Source organism: Kogia breviceps, chromosome X (assembly GCF_026419965.1).
Source record: "Kogia breviceps isolate mKogBre1 chromosome X, mKogBre1 haplotype 1, whole genome shotgun sequence".
NCBI classification, from domain to species: domain Eukaryota; kingdom Metazoa; phylum Chordata; class Mammalia; order Artiodactyla; family Physeteridae; genus Kogia; species Kogia breviceps.
Genome location: NC_081330.1, coordinates 1,340,519 through 1,365,577, shown reverse-complemented (window position 1 = coordinate 1,365,577; position 25,059 = coordinate 1,340,519). Strand labels below are relative to the sequence as shown.

At 62.1% G+C, this 25,059-nt stretch overlaps 1 protein-coding gene across 12 annotated transcripts; it reads right to left on the bottom strand.

Moving 5' to 3' along the window:
• Positions 1-361: 361 nt before the first annotated feature.
• Positions 362-24,065, bottom strand: HCFC1 (host cell factor C1). 12 transcript variants are annotated; one of them, XM_067022957.1, is made up of 26 exons: positions 22,878-24,065; positions 17,426-17,574; positions 17,100-17,260; positions 16,321-16,529; positions 15,327-15,411; positions 14,721-14,827; positions 13,477-13,656; positions 13,035-13,394; positions 12,635-12,795; positions 11,661-11,858; positions 11,052-11,276; positions 10,858-10,962; positions 10,237-10,456; positions 9,778-9,920; positions 9,491-9,629; positions 9,130-9,350; positions 7,082-8,516; positions 6,720-6,883; positions 5,596-6,172; positions 4,835-5,152; positions 4,533-4,651; positions 4,301-4,438; positions 3,780-3,965; positions 2,872-3,172; positions 2,481-2,544; positions 362-2,250 (listed from the first exon to the last, which is right to left on the bottom strand). In XM_067022957.1, exons 1-26 carry the CDS (start codon positions 23,068-23,070, stop codon positions 2,211-2,213), a joined length of 6,198 nt encoding a protein of 2,065 aa, XP_066879058.1. In that variant the 5' UTR covers positions 23,071-24,065; the 3' UTR covers positions 362-2,210. The 12 variants fall into 12 exon arrangements, 9 of the variants coding, with proteins under 9 accessions (XP_066879058.1, XP_066879056.1, XP_058907444.1 ...); XM_067022955.1 differs by having other exon boundaries at positions 362-1,690; XM_059051461.2 differs by having other exon boundaries at positions 4,835-5,155; positions 22,878-24,051.
• Positions 24,066-25,059: the final 994 nt, after the last annotated feature.

The following is a 25,059-nucleotide window of genomic DNA, read 5'->3' as shown; positions in this document are numbered from 1 at the left end:
CTGGCGACCTGCCAGGCCTTGGACCCGGCCCCCTGTCCGCTGGTTGGGGAGAAGGAAGGTGACCTGGTCGCCACGCAGGGAATCGGCAACAGGTGCCCAGGGAGCCCCTTGGCCTGTGGCCCGCGCTCTGGCCGCCATCATGGGATCTTCTGTGGGCAACGTGGCCCTAGTGCAGCTCGGTGCCAAGGCCACAGCCCACAGGACTCTGAAACACGGGAGCCAATGGGGAAGCAGAACCCCGCTCACGGCAGGCCCTGCGAACAAGAGGCTCCCTGGGGGTTCTGGTGAGCCCTGTGGGGCCCCACTTCCCACCTCAGGCATCCCCCTGTGGGAGCCCCAGACACAGCAAGACGGCAGGTGGTTATTTCAAAAAAACTCTTTTAATTGTTCAAAATAGCACAAAACGACATCGCACTATGGTAATATTGAGTCACGGGGGTTACTCTACAATAGGTGAACGAGCTTACTGTTTCCAGAAACAAGAGATCAACGAGGGCTCGGGAATAGGGACGGGGAAACAATGGGACCAGGCGGTGGGCTCCAAGGTGACTAAACATGACATTTTCCACAGCGAAATATACTATAATACAACAAATCAGAGGCCCCAGAGGGCGTGGGCCAGGGGTGGGGGCTTGCAGAGGCTGGGGTCCCCCCGGCCACAGCTGCATCTCCAGGGCAGAGAAAGGGGTTTTGAAGAGACCGGCTGGTCGTTTCAAATCCTTTTGTGCGACCCGCCTGCAAGTCTCACTCGTTGCCTAAAGCTTGGGCATGGGGCAGCAAGCTGTCACTAGCCATTCCAAGCAGAGCCCCAAGCCCACCAAGCCTGGCCCCAGGAGGATGGGCCCAGCTTGCGGACTGCACTGTAAATTCACAGAACTGGTGGCACCGCACAACTTGCCCTCCCAGGCTGCCCCCGAGGCCAAGTTCCCCTCCGTCATGCACCAGCTTTGCCGAGGGCGGGCAGCTGCAGGGCAGGAAGCGGCCGTTGTGGGTGTTGGAGGCTCGAAGCGGTCGTGCCGGGGAGCGAGCCTGGGGGTCGTGGAGAGTGCTGTGAACCCGGGACCGGGTGTCATGCCGCGGCCCCCACCTCCACACCATCTTCCTCAGCAACCTGACTGACCTCGGGCTCTAGCGGACTCTCAAGCTCAAGCCTCTAGGTGTGGAGCAACTGCCCACGGGGAGTGAGGTTTGACGGCTCACCCTCCTTTGTCCCAGAGGCCTGGGGACAGGCAGAGGGCAGGGGCCAGAAAGAGGAAACTGGGCTGGGCAGCAACCACCAGGCCCACAGGGGAGATTCCATGCCTCTCCTACCCTGGCTGCCCCAGCTTCTCCTCCAGAAAGATCCCTGCCAAGGCTTAGCCAAGGAGAAAAAGAGTTGAAAAAAAAGGGGGGGAAAAAAAGATACACATTCTGTACACAGCTAACAACAACAACAACCAAAGAAAGGGACAAAACCCCACACGCTAAGGCTAAAATTACAATAAAAATGTTAACCCCATCAACTTCAACTTAAAAAAAATACAACAAATGCAGCAGTTGGTGATGTGGCCCCAACCCCAGAGAGGCCGAAGCCAGGCTCCACGGGCGGCTACTCTACGCCCCAAGTGGGAGTCGGGAGGGTTTTCACAGAACACTGCTCAGGCCACCACGGGGTTCCTTCTCCACCTCTTTCTTTTTCTTTCTTTCTTCTCTGTTTTCAAACGGGAAAGAAAAGGAAAGGGAGAAAGAGGTGGGTGTACGAAGGCCTCTGAGAAAATGTGTCAGCTTCCCATGGGAGCGCCAGGCAGGGCGGGGCGGGAGAAGCGGAAGGGCGGGCATTAGGTGTCGGCAAACACTAATGGAAGAAAATGCAACAGAACCAGACAGACACCCAGTTCAGGGTGCGGAGGCGGGGGAAGGGGCCCCTCTCCTCGGCCTCCACGCCCACCCCCCACTCCTGGGGCCTTGGTCCCCTGGCAGGCGCTGGGCGGGGAGAGGAAGGGGGGCTCTTCCACATCCGCCTTCTGCTTCCCCCCCCACAGCAATGGTAAAATGTGCTTTCTCAAGATTATTTTTAAAACAGGGAGAGAGGGAGAGAGAACGGCAGCCGGTGTGGCGGCTCGTGAGGACGAAGTGAGCGCCGGGTGGGTGGGGCGGGCAGGCCCGGGCGGGTGGCGGTCCTGAAGCAGAGGGGGGTCTGGAGAAGCAGCCAGGCGCAGGGCGGCTGCCTCTCACTGACCGTCTGCCTTCGATTTCTTTGGAGCGGATTTCCTTGGGAGATGGGAGGCAAAGGCAAAGTGAAAGCGTCAGCGTGGGTCCCGACGGCGAAGTGAGCGGGACTCATCGGGGGCTCTGGCCAGGCCCTAGCGGGGCATCGTGCTCGGTTAAGCAGCCCCCCTCGCTTAAGGAGAAGCCGGGCCCGACTGTCCCCACCGCTCCTTCCTCCCGGGATCCGCCTACCCCTGGCCTCAGAAGGCTCCTGAAAGGCACTGCCCGCTTACATTTCTGGAGAGGACATGGGCCGCTTGCTGGCCGGCTTGGCGCCAGAGCTGTCTTTACTGGTTTCTGAAAGGAGAGAGGCAACAGTGAGTGAGCAGCTCAGCAACGGGGGTGAGACGACTCCAGTCGTGCAGCTGAGGGGACGAGAGCGGGGATGACGCCCGCGGCCCCCCAGCCCCGCGCAAACTCTGACGGAGCAGCCCTCCCCGCCCGCACCGGCCCCGAGCGGCTGTCTCTGCAGCCCCAGATGAGGCGAGTAACCCTCCACCCCGAGACACCGCCCCAGAATATAAAGCCCCCCAGTCCAGCTTGGAGACGCTCGCAGGGCTTTCCCCCGCCTCCCCCCAACCTCTCCCTAGAGCTGCCCGCAGGAGCCCAACGAACAACACCCACCTTGCAACCACCTGACTTGGGTGGCTGGGCCGTAGCCCTTCTCGTTGCGGGCAGCGATGCGGAAGATGATGGCGGGTTTGGTGGTGTAGTCGATGTGGGCATTGGAGAGGCTGGAGGACTGCACGAGGCAGGAGGGGCTGGGCCCACAGTACACCCGCATGAAGGCCAGCTGCGCCGGGGTGGAGCTCTTGGGCTCGCCCCCAGACTGCGAGCTCTGGATGGCCAGGTACACCGAGTACTCGATGATCTTGCCAGAGGTCACAGAGGGCGGCTCCCAGGTGAGGTGAGCACCATCCGGACTCTGGAACCGAGGGGGCAGAGATCAAGCTGGGCCATCTTCGGCCTTCTCGACCTATTCCCATCCCGCCCCCCCGGGTACAGAGGGCCTACAATGCTGCGAAGCCTCTGGAACTGGTGCTCATACTTCACCCCTCCCTCCTAACACGACAGAGCTATTCCAGAGCAGAGTTCGAGGAGCTCCAAAGAGATGGCTTCTTTTGCCCCCACTTGGAAGGGAGCCTGACACCAACAGCACAATAAAACGGACGGGACTCCAAACAGCCTTCCTAGCCCTGCTCTGCCACCAAATGTATGGCTTGTCGTTTAGCCTCTTGACGCCTCAGTCTCCTCATCGGGGCTTTAAGGATTAGATGAAAGAGCATGTGGAGCACAGCACACAGCGCGTCAAAAGGGAGAGGAGGCGGCAGGGGCACGGGGAGGAACTTGCCCTTGTCTCCCTGGCAGTCGCTGACAGAGCCAGGACCAGAAGCCTCACCCCAGAGCCACCTGGCTCTGCCCGCACCTTGGGGCCCCCTCCCGAGTCACCCCCGCCCGGGGCCAGCACAGAAGAGAGTGCCGAGTGCACGGACTTAGCCGAGGACAGAGGCTGACCCAATGGCGAGACTCACTTTGCTGATTTTAATGGCACAGGGGGCCCCCGGGAAGCCAGGCAGACACGTCTTAAAGGCTGAGATCTCGCTGAAGGGCCCCCGGCCACAGGCGTTGATCCCGGCAACGCGGAACTTATAGGCAGTGCCAGGCTGCAGCTCTTGCTTCTTCAGCTGGTTATAGTCGGGCACTGTGCCCGAGTCATCCTGCGGAAAGAGGCCGCGCGAACAGGACGGAAGCGACGTGAGAGGGCTGCTGGAGCGTGGCTCTGGGGCCAGCAGACGAGTTCTCTACCCTGGGGACGATGCAGGTCCACATGGTGGGGGGTGGGGGGTGGGGGGTGGGGGGGCCGGGGAAAGGGCAGCCACGGCAGCCCCTTCACGACAAGGCGGGGGACAGGGCAAGGTGGGCCGAGGCTGGGCTTCACAGCCACTTCAAGGGTCACAGGGAGAGAGAGGGGGCAGCCCTAAGACAGGCGTGCCCCCGGGGAGCTTCATAAATCCCTACCCACCCGGGGGTCTCAGCTTGCGGGGACACTTACATCTGACGGGGCAGCGTCATCGGGGGGCAGGAAATAGTGTGTCACCATCACGTTGGTGCCTTTAATGACCCCCACATCAAACCACTGGTTCTCTTTCTTCACGGGGGCTTTGCTGGGCGGCGGTGGTAGGTCTGGCTTCTGGAAGTCAGAGAGGGAAAAAGAGATCAGGCCCTCCACCCTCGGGGCCCAGATGCTGCACCCCACCCCCGAGTCCCCGTCACTCCAGACTCACTACGCCCAGGGACTCGATGCCATTGGCCACTTCCGTCAGGGTAGCCGCGGCCTGCAGCTTCGCGGGACTGGCGACCACGACTGGCTGGGGGGCCACAAACGTGTTGGACGGAGCCAGGCCTGGGAGTAAAGACGGCATCAACAGGAAAGGCCCCGGAGACCTGGCTTTTGCGTGGGAGCCCTTCCCGTAGGCTAGAGGACACGCCCTCCTCTGCACGGAGGGGCCCGGAACCAGCACCCCCCCACTGAGACTTTCTTCCGCAGTCAACCGAGTTCCCCGGGGGGGAGCAGGGCCCCACTCACTCTCAGTGGCCGTGGAGGGCAGCAGGGCCACGGTGCTGGGCGCAGCCCCCGCCAGCTCGTTGAGGCAGTTGCTCTCGATGGTCGGGTCGTTGAGGCTGTCGGCAGGGGCCAGCGCCTCTGTGGGGAGGTGATGCTGCTGCTGCTGGGCCTGCGCCTCCTGGAGCTGCTGCTGCTGCACCAGGGCGGCCAGCTCCTGCTGCGTCAACACGATGGGGATGGTGGTAGCCTGGCCCTCCTGGCCCTCGGCCGACAGGTGGCTCAGCTCCGCCTGCGTCACGGCGGCCGCCGCCTCCGACGTGTCCATGGGCTCCCCGGTGCCTGCTCCAGGTGGAGATGACTTCTACTTAGGAGGAGCGGTGGGCGGGAGAGCCCAGCCCCGGCCGCCCACGGTCACTGCCCTCCCGGAGCTAGGGGCAGCCCTGGTGCGCGCCGGCCCTCAGAGCCTGTCTCTCAGGCCTCGTCGCCGGCCCACCTCTACCCTGCCCCCACCCCCCCCACCCCCGAGAAAGCCCGCATCCTTCCTGGGCACCCAAGTCAGCCTGCCCTCCCTGTCACGTCTGCGGCCTGCTGCCCTGACAGGAGACAAGCCTCCTCTTCCCAGGCCGCCTGTGGCCGGGGCTCGCCAGCCAGGGCTGCCAGCAGGGAGGCTCTGGAACCCCGGCTCCTCACTCCTCCCGAGGAGTCCGTCCTCCCTTGGGGCTCCCACCTACCCTTAACCAAAGACAGTGGGGTGAGCCACCTACCGTGCCCCCAGCACCTACCCATGACGGCCTGCTGCGCAGCCTGGAGCACGGCCTGGATGGCCAGGGCCTGGGCTTCCTCTGTGGCCGCAGCCTGGGCGGCCGCTTCAGCAGCGGCAGTCACCGCCAGCTCCTCGGGGGTGAGGCCCGTTACCATGAGGGTGGTGGTGCCCGCCTGGGCCTCGGCCATCAGCTCTTGGGGAAGTGACAACTGGTCTACTTCAGACTGCGTGGGTGGGGGCGGCTGGACCACCACAGTGGCTACCACGGCCGAGCTGGCAGGCTCCTGGCCTGAAGACGGGTCCCCTGTACTGCTCAGATCCACGGCGGCCTGGAGCTCGGGGGCCTGGGAGGCTGACAGGACCTCGGCGGACTCCCCCATCAGGGGTGCGGAGGCAGGCTGCAGGAGTTGCCGTGGTGGAAGCTGCTGGCGAGGCCCTGGCGAGGCCTGGAGCTCCTCTGGGGGCTGCAGGATGTCAACAGCAGAGAAGGGCATGTCAGAAGTTTCTGTGTTGGCTATGGTCACTGTTATCGTGGCCGGGATGGGGACTTCGCTGGTCAGAGCCCCTGGGGTAGTCTCGGTCACTGATGAGATCTTCTAGAAAGGGAGAGAAGCCCCCGTCAGAGGGAAGGAGTGGGAGACCAGAACCAGGCAGACCTTCATCTTTCCCTGTGGGCCAGGATTTGCATTCCCCAGGGGCCACCACGACCCCATCTGATGAGCAGGGACGGTAGGTCACTGAGCAGTGGGGGCCGTGGCAAGAGGAGTAAAGACCCTCGACCTGCCGGCCAACTTTACCCCATCCTCACAGAGGTCTCCCCGCCTCGCCAAAGGGGCCCTCAGACTCCCGCTGTGCCACTCTTACAGGCGACAGCCAAGTAACAAGCCATAGGCGCTCTTACAGGCGACAGCCAAATAACAAGCCATAGGAAACAGCTACAGAAAGAAGAGCGCCCACGAGACACCCACCAAGCCTGGGGGCCTCCTGCGCCCTGCCTTGTCAGGCACGAGGCTTGCCCTTCTATGGTCTGGAAAAGGAACCAGAAGTGGCGCGTGCATGGAGCAAGAGCGACACCTGGTGTCCAATCCTGGAACAGCGCAGGCCAGAAGTGCAGGCAGAGGGGGGCCCTCCGGGGGCTCTTACCGGCACCGAAGGGCCCGGGACCGGTGTGGACTGTGTCACAGTGGTCACGGCCCGTGTCAGCGTGGAGGACACCGTTGTCGTGATAGGACTGGAACTGGGGATGTTCACGCCGTCGCCCTGGGTGCTCTCCACCTCTCCCTGGTCGCTGGCAGGCGGCGGGGGGTCTGCGGGGGGCAAGCGGAGAGCAGGATGACAAGCCCCCCTCCAGCAGGGTTTCCACCCAGCTCTGCCAGCAGGGGACACCATCACCCAGAGGACCTGCCCAGGCTAGTAAACCGAGATCCGTGGAATCAAACCAAGGTCCTCTCGCTGGGGCCTGGGCCCCGGGGAGCACGGGTGCCAGGATGGCTGCCTCCACCTACCTTGGTTGGAACTCATGTTGGAGGTGACGGTGGTGGCCGTGTGCGTGGTGCCTGTCTCGTGGGTCTCACAGGGTGGGTTGGAGCACACCCTCTGCGTTGGGAAAGGAGCCAGCAACGAAGCTCCAGCCTGGGCAGTAACTGTAGGCGGTGCCGCCCCCTCCAAGCCGGACTCCAGGGTTCTGTGGGAGGGCGCGGCGTCGGGGAGCAGGGCGCCCATGCTGACTGACATGGTGGTACCGGTGGAAGCCGTCTGGTGCGTCTCACAGGGGCGGCCAGCGGGGGGCTGCTGCCCACCCTCTGGCTGGCCCGCACCCCCGGTGGACGTGGCGGTGGTGGGCGTAGGGGTGGTGCCCGTCTCGTGGGTCTCGCACGGGGGGTTGGAGCAGACCTGCGTCACGGTGGCCGAGGAGCACAGCAGCGCCCCCAGGGCCTTCGCAGTCACAGCGGCGCCGGGCGCGCTCTCGTACCCAAGCGCGGGCATCCCCTGCACCTCACTGGGTTCCCCGGCACCCACGGTAGAGCGGGCCGTGGTGGCGGTGTACGTCGTGTGGGCGTGATGCGCCTCCGGCTGGCGCCCCACGGACACCAGCGGGCCCAGGCCAGCTAGGGGGCCACCCTCACCGCCAGGCCTGACCTGGGTGCTCAGAGGGCCCAACTGCACGAGTGTGGCGCCACGGCCAGCAGCCTCCAGGGTCAGGCTTGGTCTGAAGAGCGGGCCAGCCGAGCACGGGGCCCCGGTGGCCATCACAGTCATGGTGCTGCTGGTCGCGATGGTCTGGCGGGTTTGGCACGAGGGCTTGACCGAGCCCTGGGCTCCATCTGGCGCCCCGGCAGCCATGCCGACCCGGACCACGGCGGTCACGGTGCTCGCCACACAGGTGAACCGGACGTCTCGCCGCTGCCCACCTCCGATGCCCGACATGGCGGTGGTGGCCGTGCTGGTGGTGCCCGTCTCGTGGGTCTCACACGGCGGGTTGGAGCAGCCGTGCTGCCCAGCCATGTTGGAAGTGGCGGTGGTGGCCGTGTTGGTGGTGCCCGTGTCGTGGGTCTCGCACGGTGGGTTGGAACAGACGCGAACCACGCTGCCGTTCTGCTGGCCCACTGTGGAGCTCACGAGAGAAGCAGCTGCCTCTTGTCTGTCGCAGACAAACTGCACTTGGGTGGGCTGCGGGTGCCCCCCGAGATTAGCCACGACGGTGGTGGTGGCTGTGTTGGTGGTGCCCGTCTCGTGGGTCTCGCAGGGCGGGTTGGAGCACACCAGTGTCACAGTGCCGGGCTGCACGTCACCCTGGCCTGAGTCAGCGATGGTGACCGTGGCCGTGGGCTGTTCTGTAGTAGGCGAAGCCAGAATGGACACGGGGAGGTCGTGCACAGGCTGGGCCTCGACCCCGCTGGGCGCTGTGATCAGAGTCACCTGGGTAGGCTGGGAAACAGGCTGGGGGAGAGGCCAGATGGGGGATTAGTACAGCATCCCCTACGCTGGCCGGGACCCCCAACTTGGCTCCTAAAGCAACAAAGCTGGCAAATCCAGGACCTGCTCACCCTCTGACCCCAAAACACTGACTCTCTCGGGAGCCAAGGAAGAGGTACTGCGTCACCTCAAGGGCCACAGGGACTGGGAAGGGGCCGGGTGGGGGCAAGGCCTGGGCTGGGAACCCTGCTGACCCCAGGCTGTACCAAGGCCAGCCACAGACGCTTCACCACTTCACCAGGAATCCAGCTTACAACGTACGAAGAGAAAGATGCTACACGCACCCCAAAATGAATTGTTGTGCCGTCTACAGTATCACAAAAGAAAAAGTCTAACGCTCAAAAACTAAAGATGGCTGAAATACATTATCTCAGCATGACATGCTATCAGACGGTGACTAAGAATCGCGATTACGTGGCTACAGGGAAACCGTCCTACGGGTGCCACACACGGGAAGGAAGAAAAGGACCCAGCTGCACATGGCAGCAGAAGGAAGCCTGGAGAGGACGGCCCCACCGTGGAGACCAGAACCCTCAGGCTGGGCCCGCGCTTCCACGTGCTCTCCCGGCTGCCCTACCTGCATGGTGATGGTGGGGGTGGTGAGCCCGCCGGCCGCCGTCAGCGTGGTCTGCGCCGCCGACACGGTGATGGCAGTGGGGTTGATCACCTGGCTCGAGAGGGTGGCGATGGTGCCCAAGGTGGTGATGGGTGTGGCCAGGGAGGCGCTGGTGCTGTGGCCCCCGGCCCCGGCGAGGCTGGTAGACACGGTGCCTGTCACGGTGCCCAGGGTCGTGACGCCTGAGGGCAGAGAGGGAGGCGGGGGTGGGATGTGGGAGGAAGCCCGCGCTTGGCGCCGCCTTCCCGGCAGCTTTTCTCCCTGGGCAGGCGGGGCCGGGGCGCACCCCGACTCTGCCCCACTCCCCCCGCGGCCTACACACCTGTTGTTCCCTTCACGACCAACGTGGTGACAGCCGGCTTGACAGCGGAGACGGTAACGGGGGTTACCAGGCGGACGCCGCCCATGGGCACGGTGCGGAGGATGGTGCCCGGCTGGCCGGGGGCGCCCTTCAGCACCACCTGGGATGCCAGAGGAAAGCAGCCCCACGTCACGTGCGGGCTGGCCGGACCCTGCGCTGGCCCTCCCAGGCCCCACGGGAAGACCCAAGTGGCCTGCTGGGCTCCCGGACTGGACCCTGGGGTGAGGAGAGGGCCAGGCACGCCGCACCTGGGTCACTCCTTGCTGCCCGTGGCCAGTGGCGATTTTGGGAACGGCAGTGATGATTTTGGCGGGGGCTCCAGTTCCGGACGTCATAACCTTGGTGGTGATAATGGTGATGGGGGACTTGATGCCGGGACTGCTGGTCACACCTGGAGGAGAGGAGGGCAGCCTGGCTTCAGGCCGGGCCACGAGGGACAGCACCGGCCTCCCACCCGGGCCTGCTGCCGGGTCCCGTTTCTCTTGGGCCCCCTTTCAAGCAGTTACTCCTGCTGCCCCTTGATTACAACAAAGAAGTACCAACTGTAGCCGGACCCCTGCTACTTCCCGACATATCTTGAGGAAAAGGCAGGGAGAGGGTGGGAGAGGGCAAGAGCAGAATGGAAGCACGCCGCAGCCCGCCCTCCGTCCGCCCGCCTTTTCCCTCCTCACATGGTCCCTCACCAGCGCGCTGGAGGAGGCCCCTACCCGTGGCGCCCGCCTGCGTGATGATGGCCGACATGGGAATGGTCTTGATGATGGTGGTCGTGCCGGGCTTGGTGGTGCTGGGGGACACGCTGCTGATGCCCAGGATGGTGGGCTTAGTCCCCGCCCCGCTGGCCTGCGTGGTAGTGATGATGGTGGTCGGCTTCCCATCTGCCGACGTCACCAGCTTCAGGATAGTCCCGGCCGGCAGGGGCCCTTTGGTCTGTAAGGGGAAAACACGCAAAAGCGGGGTGAGGTGATCCGACATCGTTGTCAAGATGAGAAATGTTTTTTAAAAAAAATTTTAATCGAAACACAGCTGACGTACAACGTTGTGTCAGTTTCAGGGGTACAGCTAAGTGATTCAGTTATACCCATATATGTACGTCCATCCTCTTTTAGAAGAATGGCAAGTTTAACGGTGACTCTGGTCTGGCTAGTCTGCACCGGCAGCCCAAGCAGCTGAGAATATTCTGAAGACCGAGGGTGACAAGACCAAGCAGCAGGACCTTCTGTGCCATCTGTGCTCATGGGATCATGTCTAGGCAGGGACGCAAGTTCTAACCCCAGGCCAGCGCCCACTCTACGCTTGCTTGTGTCACAGTCGGGGGCCCACGAGCTCACCTGGATGATCTGAGTCACCGGGCCTGTAGACGCCTGGCCTGTGACTGCAGAAGTCTGAACTGGTTTGGTCTGGACCACTGACATCACTTTGCCCAGGTTGGAAATCTGGAAAGGAAGAGATAGAGCACAAAGAGTGACCCAGAGACCAGTGAAGGGCACGGCCTGGGCTGGGCTCTCTGGCGCCTGTCACTCACCAGGGCGCTGCCTCCTGGGACAGAGATGGGGCTCTTTACCAGGGTGATGGTCTTGGTGACCCCACCCACCACTGTGGTCACCACCTGTGCCTGCTGGGCCACCGTCACAGTCCCCGACTTGTGTACTGTGATGATGGGGCGGGTGGACGTGTTGGCGGCAGAGGAGACAGACGTCCCCACCTGGGCAGCTGCAGTCTTCAGCATGCGAGTGGCTGGGTTGCTCACCTGGAGGAAGCAGAGAAGAGTGGTGGGCGGGGTACAGAGCACACCAGCCTCTGCCTGGAATGGCGGGGGGCGGGGTGTGGGGGGGTGCACAGCAAAACCCTAGCCTGCCCCGCCCCGGGTGTGCATGCCTGCGTGCGTCCCCAGCTCAATCTGGTTTACCTTTCCTCTAGCAAAGAAAGGGAGGACGCTGGGCCAGCAAATCTAGCCTAAGGCTGCCACACCGCTACGGCTGCCAGCTTACCCCACAGCCCACAGCAAACACCAGTTACGGAGCTACAGCCTCTGTGGGTTGGTCCAAAGCCCGGAAGGAGTGACCGCTGTCTGATCACAGTGCCCAGAAGCCCCCGGCACCAAGGCTGAGAACCAGGCCCAAGGGATGCTCACCATGACTGGCGAGGAGGCCACCTTCACAGTGGCTGGGAGGGTGGTGGTGCCAGGTGTCACGGCCACAGTTTTGACGATGGTGGTGCCGGCCGGGACACTCAGCACCGTGGGTGCCGAGGAAGGAGGGATCTTCTGGGTGGCAGCAGCCGCGGCTGCCAACGCCGCCATGCCGCTCATCTGCGGGCTGCTGCCGATGACCTGCAGCGGGCGCAGGGACTGTGAGCCCGCAGGGAGTGCCAGGCCCGAGGCCACCACACTCCCTGATCCACGGCCTTCACCAGAACCCGCCTGGCTCGCCCTGAAGCAGCACCTCTCGGCATCAGGACTGCCGGGCCCTGCCCTACTGACCCCAGACGTGGACTCCTACCACTGATGAGGCACAGCAACCCGGCAGCAAGAGTTACCAGTAGTTCTGGATCTTTCCTAAAGACCACGGAGACAGGGGCTTCCCTGGTGGCGCAGTGGTTGAGAGCCCGCCTGCCGATGCAGGGGACGCGGGTTCGTGCCCCGGTCCGGGAGGATCCCACGTGCCACGGAGCGGCCGGGCCCATGAGCCGTGGCCGCTGAGCCTGCGCGTCCGGAGCCTGCGCTCCGCAACGGGAGAGGCCACAACAGTGAGAGGCCCGCGTACCGCAAAAAGAAAAAAAAAAAAAAAAAAAAAAAAAGAAAAAGAAAAAAGGAAAAAAAAAAAAAACCATGGAGACAGACAGATACAGCTCTCTCCTTATGAGGCTGAGTCAAACCCCAGCCGGCTAGAATCTCCCCTCAGGCTCCAGGACAAGAAAATACACATTTAAAATGCCCTTGAGATCAGATGGCAGGGAGATGGTTCTGAGGCGTGAACTTATTAATCTGTAAGCCAGTGATGAGCGGCCGCCTCATCAGCGCTTTACGGGTCCAGGATGAACGGGGCTCAAAGCCCGTCAGCGCACCACCGACCGCGACGGAAGTCCCGCCCCGCCCTAGCTCCTCACCGCCCCCTGGGCACTCTGCGTAGGCACGACCATTCGCACGCCTGCGGGAAGCGAGGTCACAGTGACGGGGGCTTTCCCAGCCTGGCTGGCAGGTCGCATGGTTACCAACGGGGTTCCTGTTGTAGCCTGAGGACCGGTCACTTTGAGAACAGCAGGGACGCCTGGCAAGAGAAGGGGCAGAGGTGAACAGCTTCTGTGACCTGCTTGTGCTTCACATGTGGCCCCTCCAGACACCCTCAGTGACAGCCTCCAAGGTCGGGACCGAGGTCCCCCGCCACCACTCGGCCACAAGCCTGCACGCATGGCCACCGGGTGTGCCGTCTGTCTAGCGGTCCTCACTCAGGCACGTGACCCCCTGGTGGGCCGGATGCTGCCCTTGAGAGCCCGGCCCCCGGCTCACCTTGAGTCCTGGCTGCGGCAGGCACGGAGATCGAGCTACCAGGCACCGTCGGCAAGACCTGGATGGTGGTGGTGGTTGGGGGCGTGGCAGCAGCCTGGGGCAGGAGCGTGATGCCTACTTGGGTCAGGGGCTGCACAGCAGGCGCGGCTGCTGCCGGGGCAGGGCTCTTGGGAGGGTTGGCAGGTACAGACGGGACTGGATTGGGTGTAGGGGAGGTGGCAGTAGCAGCCGTGGCAGGAATGTCATATTTCTGGAGCTGCAGAAGGTAACTGTCGGCTGTTGCCACGGCCCCCCAGCTCACCTCCAGGGAGTTGGTGTTGGCTCGTACCAGCTGTACCCGGGCCGGGGGCGGTGGTTTTTCTGTAAGAGAGCACCGCTGGTGAGAAGGCAGCGGCAGAGACTTCAGGGGCAGGCATGGCAGCTCTCCTCCGGTTGGCCTTACCCGTTTCCAGGTACCAGAGGTCCTTGCAGCAGACCTGGTTGTTCCAGGCCTTTCGGTAGCCGTCACGCCCACTCCAAATGTACAGGCGGGTGTTGATGGCTACAGCACAGTGGCCGGCGCGGGCCCGGGGAATATTGTCCTCCAGCGTATCCATCAGGATGGTCTCCCAGGCCATGGTATCTGGGGAGGGAAGGACGTGGAGGTCAGCAGGCGGCAGAGGAATAGACAACCCCCAAGGGCTCTTTGGCCTTTTGCTGTCAGGGATGGGGAATTAAAACCAGGAAGTCATCAAAGATTACTAAATTAAGACAAAGACAAAAACAAAAACAACTCCATATGGCAAAAAGACCGTAAAAAAATTATAAACCACGAACTACAAACTGGGAAAACTATGTGAAACACACAGCCAAAGGTTTCCCTTCTCACACATCAAGCAACACAAGAGCCTCTAGAAAGAGATGGGCGAAGAGGAACCCAAGTTTCAGAAAAGGTGACAAGAGGATCTGAGGAAAAATACATACCCTCACTCACGATTAAGGCAAACTTAACCCAGAAGGTGCCTGGCAGTTTGATGTTCGTGCTGGTGCAGCCAGGGCTCAGGGTGAGCCAGGGGAGGGAACGGGGGCCGGCCCACGGGGAGAGTCAAGTGCTTATTGGGCTCCGATAAGAGCGACCTGTTTGCCGGCCTGGCGAACAATGCCAGGGGCATGTGTGTGTACGGCAACATCCCTCTGAAAGCAAGTCTACCTCTAGGTCTTCCTCTTTGAATACAACTGCACTTGGCGAGAATGGTGCGAGGATACTCACGGAGCAGCGTTGGTGCAAGTTTTGACACCACGAGAGCAATTCAAAAGAATGAGGCCACTCGCCCTGCAGGGACGGGATGGTCTCCAGGACAGAGTAAATGTAAGGGTCAGGCGCTGCGCTGCGTAGAGCAGGCCGCTGTCCTGTTTCCTCAGTTTTAAAGGAACCTATAGGCAACGCTCGTGTACATAGCACAGTCCCTGCAGGGTGAGTGAGAAACCACCAACAGGAGACAGGAGGGATGCTCTGCGTGGTTACGCCAGGTAGGAAGAGCTTATTCAAACGACGCAAAGGAGGAGCGTCCCTCAGAGCGCTTGGGCCACTGACTACTCCCTGCGGACTCTAGATGCCTGGCCTAGACGCGGCTCGGCTCCCTGTGTTCCCCACACAGCTTTCAGGCCGAGGAGGCCGCTCTGAGCCCAAGCCCGAGGAGGCCATACCAAGGTTGAGACAAGCCAGCGTGTTGGTACACTTCCACTCCTTCTCGTGTGTGGCCACTTTGACGTCATCCATGACGAGAGGCACCCAGCCACCAAACACGTACATTCTGGGACGAGGGAGGGAAGAGTAGGACAGGATTGTAGAGGAGGTGCCAAGCTAGAGGCCACCTCTTCCATCCAGAAAGTTCTGAACACACTTGGTCCTCTAGCTCTCCCCAGGACGCACGAAGCTCTGGACGTGGCCCTCTCCTACTTGGTGGCTCAGCCCTCACAAGAACTGTGTCACCTCCGATATGTGGAGCCTCGGTTTAGCTCACCTAAAGCTCACCTCAGTCCCCATCGTTCTTATATTCACTCTGGGACCTTGGCATTGACCAAAACATTCAGCTGCTGGCGGAGAGGACGGTCTGTGCCCCTCTACCCTCTGTCTTTTCTCAGTCCCCCAGGGTCATAATGGAAAGACGGGGCTGCCGAATGCCAGCCCAGCCAGAAAGAAGTCTCCTCAGGCCTTAGGGGTTGCTGGAAGGAAACTGTGAGTCTGCGGGGGTGGGGGGTGGGGGGTGGGGGTGGGGGCTAGGAAGGGAAAAGCCGTGGCTGGCTGCTCACTTGTTTCCTATGGTCGTAGCCGAGTGGAGACTTCGAGGAAGAGGTGCCACCCCGCTGAGGCTGGGCTTATTCCACGTCAGAGTCTCTGTGCAAAGCAAAGAGAAGGGAAGGTTACCCACACCGGCTCAGACACGGGCCCTCTGACCCACAGGATGTGCCCCGGACACGGGGAAGGCGTGGGGAGGCAGGTGCTGACCCAGCGCAAGAATTCCACACCTGGCCTCCCTACAGCCCATGGGAAGCCCTCCGATCACCAGGTTCTGGCATTTCCCAAGCTGTGTTTACCGTCCTCTGAACTTTCACTGAGCACCCGCTATGGGCCGGCACTGCGCCTAGGGCTGGGGTAGGAGTGGCGGGCGCACCTTCTGACTCCCCGCGAGACGCACTCTCTCCCACACCACCTCCACCGCCTACAGAGCCGCTGCTGCTGGGGATTCTGCTCCCGAGACACTGTTTCTTTCGAGCGCCGATGCTGCCCCACAGGACCTAACCCTCCCGAGAAGTGTGGTCGGCCACCTTCTCCCCTCACCCTTCTTCAGGTTGAAAGCCTGAACTCTTTTCAACTGCTCGGCTTCCCCACTTGCCGACCAGCCCGAGGAGCCCACACGGCTCTAAGGGCATCTGCACATCCCCTCTGACTGTGACAGACCAGGGGGCTCCGCTCCTGGCACAGCCTGACCACTGACAAGTTGACAGAGGCGGGTGCTACCTCGTCTACACAGTTCCATTCTAGAAAGGCCTTTCCCTCTCCCCTCACTCTCCTGGAAGACAGCAGACCAACTCAGCCAACCGAGCCTTGCTCTTTCTTTAAGCAACGTCACAAGCTCGGGGCAAAGATGACAGCCCCAAATGGGTCCTATCCTGACCCTGCACCAAGTACGGGACTAGGCGGGACACTCCCCTCCCCGTGAGCCCCAACTCAACACCCGACGCCGGCCGCCCAGCAGAGCAGCTTCGCGCCGAGACTACCGGAGCTGCCGCACCCACATCTTACCAATATCTAGGGTCCAGAGGTCCCCCAGCCTGCAGCCACTCATCCCTCCATAGATCACCAGCTTGGACTTCTTGTTGTCTTTCTCCGTGTAGACCACTGCAGTGTGTGACTCCCGGGGTGGGGGAAGGACGCCGTAAGTGATGGGAATGTCCCAGGCTACCACTCCGGAGCCTGGCCGCAGTTCCAGGATGTACAAGTCATTCAGGTACCTGGAGAAGGACAGTCAGTTATGGGGGGCCAGCAGCTTCGATGGGTGAACAGTGGACTCCTAGGGAGACAAAGGGGGCTGAGGTTGCACGAACTCCAAGGTCTTCTACCTTCGCCCCGAAGGAGGGGCTACCAGAAGCTCCAGGGGAGGAGAGCGAGGAGAAGAGGAAGAGCCGGATGGGGTGTGCCAGTCTGCCCTGCTGGGCATGATATGAGGGCCTCCCGGGTGAAAAGGGGGCACCATCTCAGGGCTACCTCCAAACTTTAGAAAGGACAACACCCATCACGAAGGCTGCAGGCAGCAGATGCTGAGAAGCAAAGCGCCAGCTCTAAACTGGGTCCGAGGAGCAGGAACCAGCCCAAGGCAAGGTGGGTTTCTACCTCCTGGCCTGGCCCTCCTCCCACGAGGAGTCCTCAGGGTTAGAAACCTCAGTGCCGGAAAGCTCCTTAGAGGGCATCCAGTGCCACCCTCTTGTTTCACAAAGGAAAGGGACTTGGTACGGCAGGCTTGGCTGGTGTGTGGGCGAGCACCCGCCTTCACGGGATTCCACGTGAACAGGACAAAGCCTCACCTCGGAATGTTGTTCTTGGGGTCCTCGCTATCGTTGGCCAGACCCCCAAATAGGTAACATTTGTTGCCCACAAGGGAGAAGCTGTGCCCGAGCCGAGGACACGGAGGGGGCCCGTTTTTGGGCGTCTTTGCTTTGAGTCTCTTCCACTCCCACCGGCTTGCCTGCAAAATCGAGACTCACTGATTAAATCGAGGATGAGCCGAGCCATTGGCCGCACAGGGAAGGGCTGGTGGTGATGAGGGAGGGGCCTGAAGGGAGTGAGAAGGTACTGGGTGGCATGGGGCCTGCCCCCGCCCCCGCCCCCACCCCAACAACCAGGGCCTTACCTGGAGCTCGTAGAGGTCATTGCTGTATTTGCCGTACTCCACCATCCCACCAAATACCAGCAGGCGAGTCCCATCGCACACGAAGCCGTAGGCTGCACATCCAGGAGGGATGTCCCCTCTCACGGCCGGGATGAACCACTGGTTGGTCGCTGGAGAACAGAAATTAGCAGAAGTCAGAACGCCTCGGGAGCCCCTAGAACCAGAACCTCCACCCTCTCTTCCTCCCACACCCACCAGCCTTCAAAATACAGTCCAAGAAAGGAGGAGCTGAGGCACTGCCTCCTTTCCCAAGGACGTGGGACTTTCTCCTTTTACCATCCAAGTGCCAGCCCTCTATCCAAGCCATCTTCCAAACCCCTTGGCCTCAGAGGCCACCTCAAAACAGCCTGTGATCACCCTGCTTCTCGTCACGATCGTCTCAATAAGCAGGAAGTCACTGACCAAGAAAATCCGTCAGCTTCTGGCGATGTGGCCACCTCCCGCCACCCTACGGGTCATCGGAAAGAAACTTCTAACACCCAAAATACCGTCCAGGGGCCCATGGCTGCATCTCTAAGTGGCCAAAAGAGCTACCGGTACAGGCCGGGAGCAGCAGCCCGTGGTACAAGTTGGGGAGAGCCATGGGGGTAAGAATCAATCTCTACTGCTGTTTCCCGGGTGACGGTCCGGAGCAGCGCTACCCCGGGCCCACCCCGCTCCCCCCCTCCCCAGTCCCGAACATGGGCAGAGGTGGCGGCCGTCAGTGCCAGCTAAGCTGCCCAAAGCCCATCACCTCTGGCCGGGCTGGGGCTCCCAACCTGCCCCTGCTCTGCCTGGCATCCTTGCCCCTCCTGGGCCACCACCCCCACACCTGCCATGCCAGGTCTTCCCAGAAAAGTCCAGGGGCAAACGCTGCCCTCTTGTGAGGGATGCCTTCTGTCCTACATTATTTGAAGGGCCATCCCCTAAAACATACACCACACTCTCTCCGAAAACCCCAAACCGGCAGCAGACTGCAAATCTGATTCCACGCCCCTCGATCACTTTTGGTCAAACGTAGGCAAGCGAATTGGGACTGAGGGGCCGGTGGGCAGGGCATGACAGGAGCCAGGCCAGCACTGCGCACCCAGCCCCTGACCCCGTCCGGGCTGGGTAACCCGACTCTACCTGCAGCTGGGCAGAGAGGCCTACCCACCTCCCCCAAAGGCACAGCACACCTCCCAAGGCAAAGGCGCCCGGCTCGCCGCTTCCCAAGTGTACACATTAGTTTGCAGTGGGCTGTGGGTCCCGTCCTCAGTTTGGCAGCCAGCGGGCCTCTGGGACGCCCAGCGCCCCCCTCTCGGTCCCCTGCCTGCTCTGCACACCCAGGCCCCAGACCCCCACGCTCCGCCTCGTCCTCCCGCGCAGCGCAAAGACAAACCGAGAAGAGCAGCAGCTTTCCAGGCTGGAGCCATCAGCCCTGCCCGAACTGGGGGAGATGGGCTCCCATGGTGCCCGGAAGGAGCTTCATCCAAGTTCCCGGGATAGAAGCTGACACAGACCTCTGAGCCTCCCTCCGTGGACAAAGGAACAGAGACCAGGAGGGGAAGTAACTTACCCGAGGTCACAGGGCCAAACACACAGAGATGAGAACCTCGTCACCAACTTAAAGTGACTGCTAGGTGCCCACCTGAGGGCCGGGAGGAGGCTACACGGGAAACGGCAGCTCTCTCATCACCTGCCACCACTGACTCAGCGGGCCGGGCTAGAGGGACCCGTGACGTCCTGACAGCTCATTCTACAGCACCCAAGAGGGGCTGATCTCGTTCTAGAACACTCCAGGCAGGGCAGGGGCCCTCTGCACCGCCATCAGGAGCAGTGTGTCAGGCGGTGCAGGTTCTGGTCTGAAGCCAGAACACGCCGCTCTTCACATCACCTACAGTCCCAGTTCTACGCTGAGATAGCAGCTGCCCCCGATCATATCATCTCTTGCTCATCTAGCGGGGCAGGCGGCACATGACCTGACCTCCGGGTCCCTCCTCCTCCCTAGGCTTGGGCTTGTCGCCACTCTCGGCTGGGAGGGGGGCCGAGGAAGGGAGGCCTGTACCCAGGAGGCAGGAGGTGGCCGAGCCTCCCCCGCAGCTGCCTTCCTGCTCGGCTGAGGCTCGAAGTGGGGGTTGGGGGGGGGGCTTCTCAGAAGAGGTGACATGGGAGCGGGGCCTTGAAGGCTGAACAGGACTTCCCGACAAGTGAAACCAGCTGCGCCAAGCAGGAAGTGGCTGTGAGAGCAAGAAGGACCCGGAACGGAGGGGAACGGGTTGGAGATCAGCTCAATTTAGTGACCAGTTAGCTCCAGGAACAGAGGAACAGGGAGGTGTCTCCGAGGTGGTGGCCCGCACCCCTTAACTGAAGGGCGAGACAGCCCGACAGTCTCAGTGACGGCCTGTACTCTGCCTGACTCCACTGCCAGCCGGCAGGGTGACCCTGGACCTGTCACTTCCCCTCTCAGACCCCAATTTCCTCATGTGCAAAAACAAGGAAGTTCCACTAGATGTTTTCCAAGGCTCCTTCCGGTGGTATCAGTTGCAGACATTCGAGAACCACTGAGGCAGACCAGCCTTGGGCCACTGGTTTGGCAACCAGCCACACCCTCCCCTCACCAGGGTGCACCCCACTGTGTCAGGGCCGGGTCCTCTGGGTAATCCGCTTTGCTGTTGAAATAAAATTCCCCGAGGTCAAGGACAGTTGCTACCCTAAGATCTCCCAAAGGCCTGTGAAGTGTTCCACAGCCACCAAAGAGGAAGGACACACACTTTCTCACACACACCCTTCAAGTGCACACCTGCCACCCCCAGCCCCGTCACCCCACTCCACCCCAATCTCTGAGCTGACAAAGACAGCGAGGCAAGCACGTGCCCCCTGGAGCCCTTTGTCTTAGCAACGGGGAACTGTCTCCGAAGGGTGAGTCTCTCTGAGCACTCACCTTGCAGAAGGAAAAGCACTAGAGAGTATGCTCTGACCTCATTTAAAACAAAACCAAGGGACTTCCCTGGTGGCGCAGTGGTTAAGAATCCGCCTGCCAATGCAGGGGACACGGGCTCGAGCCCTGGTCCGGGAAGATCCCGCGTGCCGCGGAGCAACTAAGCCCGTGCGCCACAACTACTGAGCCCGAGTGCCACAACTACCGAAGCCCGCGCGCCTAGAGCCCGTGCTCCACAACGAGAAGCCACCGCACCACAGCGAAGAGTAGCCCTCGCTCGCCGCAACTCGAGACAGCCCGCGCGCAGGAATGAAGACCCAACGCAGCCAGAAATAAATAAATTTATAAACAAACCAAAACCAAGGTAAGCAGGAGGCTGGCTGTCAAGACAGCAGCTAAGGACGTTGCGCATATGCGCCACGGCTGGTGGGAGAGAGGCAACACCAAGCCTGTCTCTCTGAGAACAGCAGGAGCTCGCGGCTCTGTCAAATAGCAAACACTCGCTGAGGACCAGGGAGCTGGATCAGCTAAAGACTCTCCTGAGGGAGTTCATAGGGCACTTTCCAAACTGCTACCCTGGAGGAATCCAGGGCTGCGGCCCTTCGGAAGGCTGGCTATCCCCTACTATACAACACACCCTTGCAGATGGGGAATGATTTAACGCCACAGGGCTCAGTTCATTTTAATAAACTAATGAATACGCAGAGGCCCCAGGAAGCAGTGAACTTTGGAGCTGATGGTAATTAGGCCCCTGCCCTACTTTCTAAAATTGTCTTTCCTTGCCAAGGAGCCTGTTCCAGGCCTTACGAGAATGAAGTTGGTCCAAGGAGTTTAGGAGGTTCTGCTCAGGGCAACGGCCTCTCTAAAAACAGCCCTGCCCCTCAGCCTCACCTTCCCAGGCTAATCGCTGCTGCTGCAGCTGTCTGATCTGGCACAGAGCAGCACCACCAACCAGCCCAGCCTCACTGGAGGCAACAGGTGCTCAGACCCAGAATGTGAAGGGTCACCGGCTACCCACCAGCCTCTTGAAAGTCAACTTTGTAGGCTCAACAACCTACAAGATGCAGAGAAGACTAAACTCTGTGCCTTGGGGGAGGCGGGGGTGGGGAGCACGCAACCGAGAGCCCAGCTCCAACCCTCACCACTCCAACCAACACCTTATCCCAGAGCAACCTCAAAGCTGGAAGGAGGTGCCCAGACCCGAGGACACCATACCGCCAGAACACTGGGACAGGATGGCTCTGGGGCCAAAGGAGCTCGCCAGATGAGATGGCCGAGGGGGAAAGAGCTGGAAGCGGGCCCCCTGGCCGCGGCTGACCCGAGTGCGACTCCGAGCTGGGGAGGGGAGCTTCCTACAAGCACGCTGTCTGAGTTGGGAGGGGGTTTTCCGCAGCCCCGCCTCCATCTCTCAGGCTGGGGACTGGACCGGAAGGCACCCAGGCCCACGGCTCCCGGCGAAAACGCCCGCCGAGCCCCTCCCTCCGGACCAGGCGAGGCCCTTCGGGCCAGCGTCCATTCAACAGGCAGCTCGGGCCCAAGGAGGCGCCAGGTGTACCAAGCGGGCCAAGTGGCCACCACGGGGGAGGGGGCCGCAGGAGGATGCGGCTAAGCCCTAGACTTGGCGGGGACGTCAGGCAAGAGGCCGAAGGCGAGCCGGCACGGCGGCAACACCCGGAGCAGAGGCGTACCGCAGTCTTCAGCTCTGACCGAACCCTGCTCCTCCTAACCACCCAGGCCCGGGGTTTGGGGGAGCCTCCTCAGCCTGCTGCGGGATCACTGGAATTAATTCATCTCTTACATCAAAGGACCCCAGGCCGAGACAACAGGAAATCTGTAGAGAAACACTGGAGAGGTCAACGCTGCAAGAGGGAAGCAGCAATGTCGTCTGACCTGTGGGTCCCCAGGAGACGGTTACCCAGCGCAGCACACAAGCCGCCCCCCTCCCCCGGGTCGGGATTAGGCTGCTCAACTCTGCCTCTTTTCTCGAGACGGCGACCCAATCTGTAATCTAGAAGTTGTCATTTCTCCCGAAAGAGCACCAGAGATGAGGAAGAGCGGACCAGGCGCAGGAGGAGGGCGGAAGGGGGTGGGACTCTGCGCCAAAGGGACGCATCCGCCCGCCTGGCGGGGGTAACGGTGTCTGTCTGAAGTCACCACCGCGGGAGCCGCCCCCGCTCCCTCACCAGCCAGGGTACAGGGTTTCTCTCCAATAATGAAAAGCGCCTCTCAAACACATGGGAATCAGGGGTGTGAGAACGGGAAAAAGAGCAGAGGAAAACAGAGATGCCGGGCAGAGCAAACGGTCTCCGAGGGGAGAAGTAGCAGATCGGTGCGGACGGAGAGGGGGCACAGGAGGCGGGGGAGAGGGCTGCAGGGGAGGGGAAGAGAAGGCGGGAGAGGGAGGAAGGAGAGAGAGGGAGGAGGCAAGGAGGGAAGGAAGGGGAGAGAGAGGGAGGGAAAAGGAGGGAGAGGGAGGAGGGAGAGATACGAGAACCCAGCGGGCTTTGCACTCACCCGTGTTGTACACGTGCAGTTCGTCCACTATCCCCTCGTTGCCGCCGCCAAACACCACGATGAGCTCCTTGATGGCCACGGCGCGGTGGCCGTGGCGGGGCCGGGGCACTGGACCCGACCAGCCCACCACTCGCTTCCAGCGGGGCTGCAGGAGCACTGCTGGCGAGTTGGCGGGTGACACGGCCGAAGCCATAGTTCCGGGAAAGGGCGCGGTGGAAAAAAGTCACCAAGCGAGAAGAGAGACCCCCAATTCCACTCACACACACCCCCTTTCGTCTAAGGCGTCTCTCACAGAAAAGCGGTTCCTCACACAGCGGTGAACGGCTCCATGGAGGCCGCCATCTTAACTATTCTCCTTCGCTTCTACTCTTCCCCTTCTTCTCGCTCACCACGTCTCCTTAAGAGCCTCCTGAAGCTGGCGAGCGCCTAGACCCGAGAAGCTGGAGGCCGCCGAGTCCCGCCGCCCTGACTACTTGCCTGGGAGCTCCCACTTAGAAGCTCGAGCGGGAGGCCCTGGGAGCCGCCATCTTGAGCCGCCTCTCTCTCCTCCCTTCCTCAGTCGTAGCCCTCCCCCGCCGGAAATGGCGGAGCCCCGGCCCGGTTCCCACACCCCCCCAAGTCTCCTGCACTGGCCGGCTTCCGGGGCGGGTGGAAATGAGCCACAAGCGCCGCGGTTGTCCCAGCCCCGCCGGAGCTCAGACCACAATTGTGGGAGCCGCCATCTTGAGACCGTCCCGCTTCCCCGCCCAGCGCTTAGTGCAGAGGCCGCTCCCTGAACAGCCTCGACACTTGTAAAGAATAGAGGCGCGCCGGAGGCCAGTGAAACGAGCTTGAGTTCTCGAGGGCTGCTCGGAGGCTCGCGCCGTACGGCTCGTGAGGTCTCGAGCGTCTCCCTTTAGTCCGCCTCTGCTGCTCAGGCTGCGCCTGCCGCCCTGGGAGCCGCCATCTTGAGACTAGCTCCCCCTTCCCCCCTATTCTCTTCCTCTTGGGTCAGTTCTTCCACTGCAAACCAAACGCAAGGCAGCGTCCGATCCTCGCTTCCCTCCTTATGACTCCTTCCCACAGGAACCGCTTCAAAGAGGCAGAGCTAGGCCCCGAAGTGGCAACTGTACGGCAGGAGGAGCGGTAACGGCAGGGCGCTCATGCCTCCTCCCTGGGAGCCGCCATCTTGTGTGAAGAAGTAACAACTAAACATGGCGGCGGCGGCGGTCGGGCGAGGGGGCGGAGTCGGGTACGTCACTGTTTTCCCCCCCACACCCCGCCCTCGCAGGCTTCTCCTCCCGGCCGAGGCCTCTTAAAAGAACCTCGCGCTGCCTCGCGGCGAGGGACTGGTGCCGCTGCGCGCTTGGCTTGGGGTCAGGCCGCGCTCGGGTCAGGCACAGGCGTCCCCAGCCCTGTGGCCGCCGAAGCGCGCCTCCACGCCTCCGCCCTGGGAGCCGCCATCTTGCCACTTCCCCTCGCCCGGCCGTCCGCGGGCGTCAGTAGCGACTTTCAGCACAAAACAAAGATGGCGGCTGCGGCATCTAGGGAATGCCCGGATGAAAATGCCTCAGACGCCGTTGGCCCCGCCCCCCTGGGAACTGCCCCCTGGGTCGCTGAAGGGACACACGCCAGAGGAATCGCTTTAACTAGCAGTGGGGACAGGGCACAGGTTGCTGAGGGTGGCTGACGGAGACACTAGAGTCAGGCCTCGGACTGGGGAGCGTACGTTTTCCTGCTCCGGACGCCCAGCTGCCTCCGGAAAGGTGGCCCGAAGCCCGCCTCCGGGGGAGCCGGAGGCGGGGCGAGAGTGGGCGGTAACGCGGCCTGGCGCGCCACGCCGGGGGCGGAGCCCTCCCAGGCTCCCAGGCCTGCTGTCCCGCCCCCACGCGGGGGCGCCGCCGCGACCGCCGGCGCCCCAAGAAGAAGAGCGGGGCCGCTGCGCGCCGAGCCACCCGCCGCCCCTCCGGCTGTCGGGCGGGCAGCCAGGCTGGCGGCGCCTGAGGCGAACGGGCGGGCGCGGGAGCGGTCCGCATCGCCCCGCGTCACCTCGCGTCACCCCGCCCCGCCTGCTTCCCAGGGCCCCGCGCCCCGCCCCGCGCGCAGGCGCACGGTCGCCTTTCGGGTCCGCCCTTTTTCGAGATTTGAATTTCCCCCAGCAAAGCGAGAGAGGCAAAATACCCGGATGGTGATCGCTGGCCTT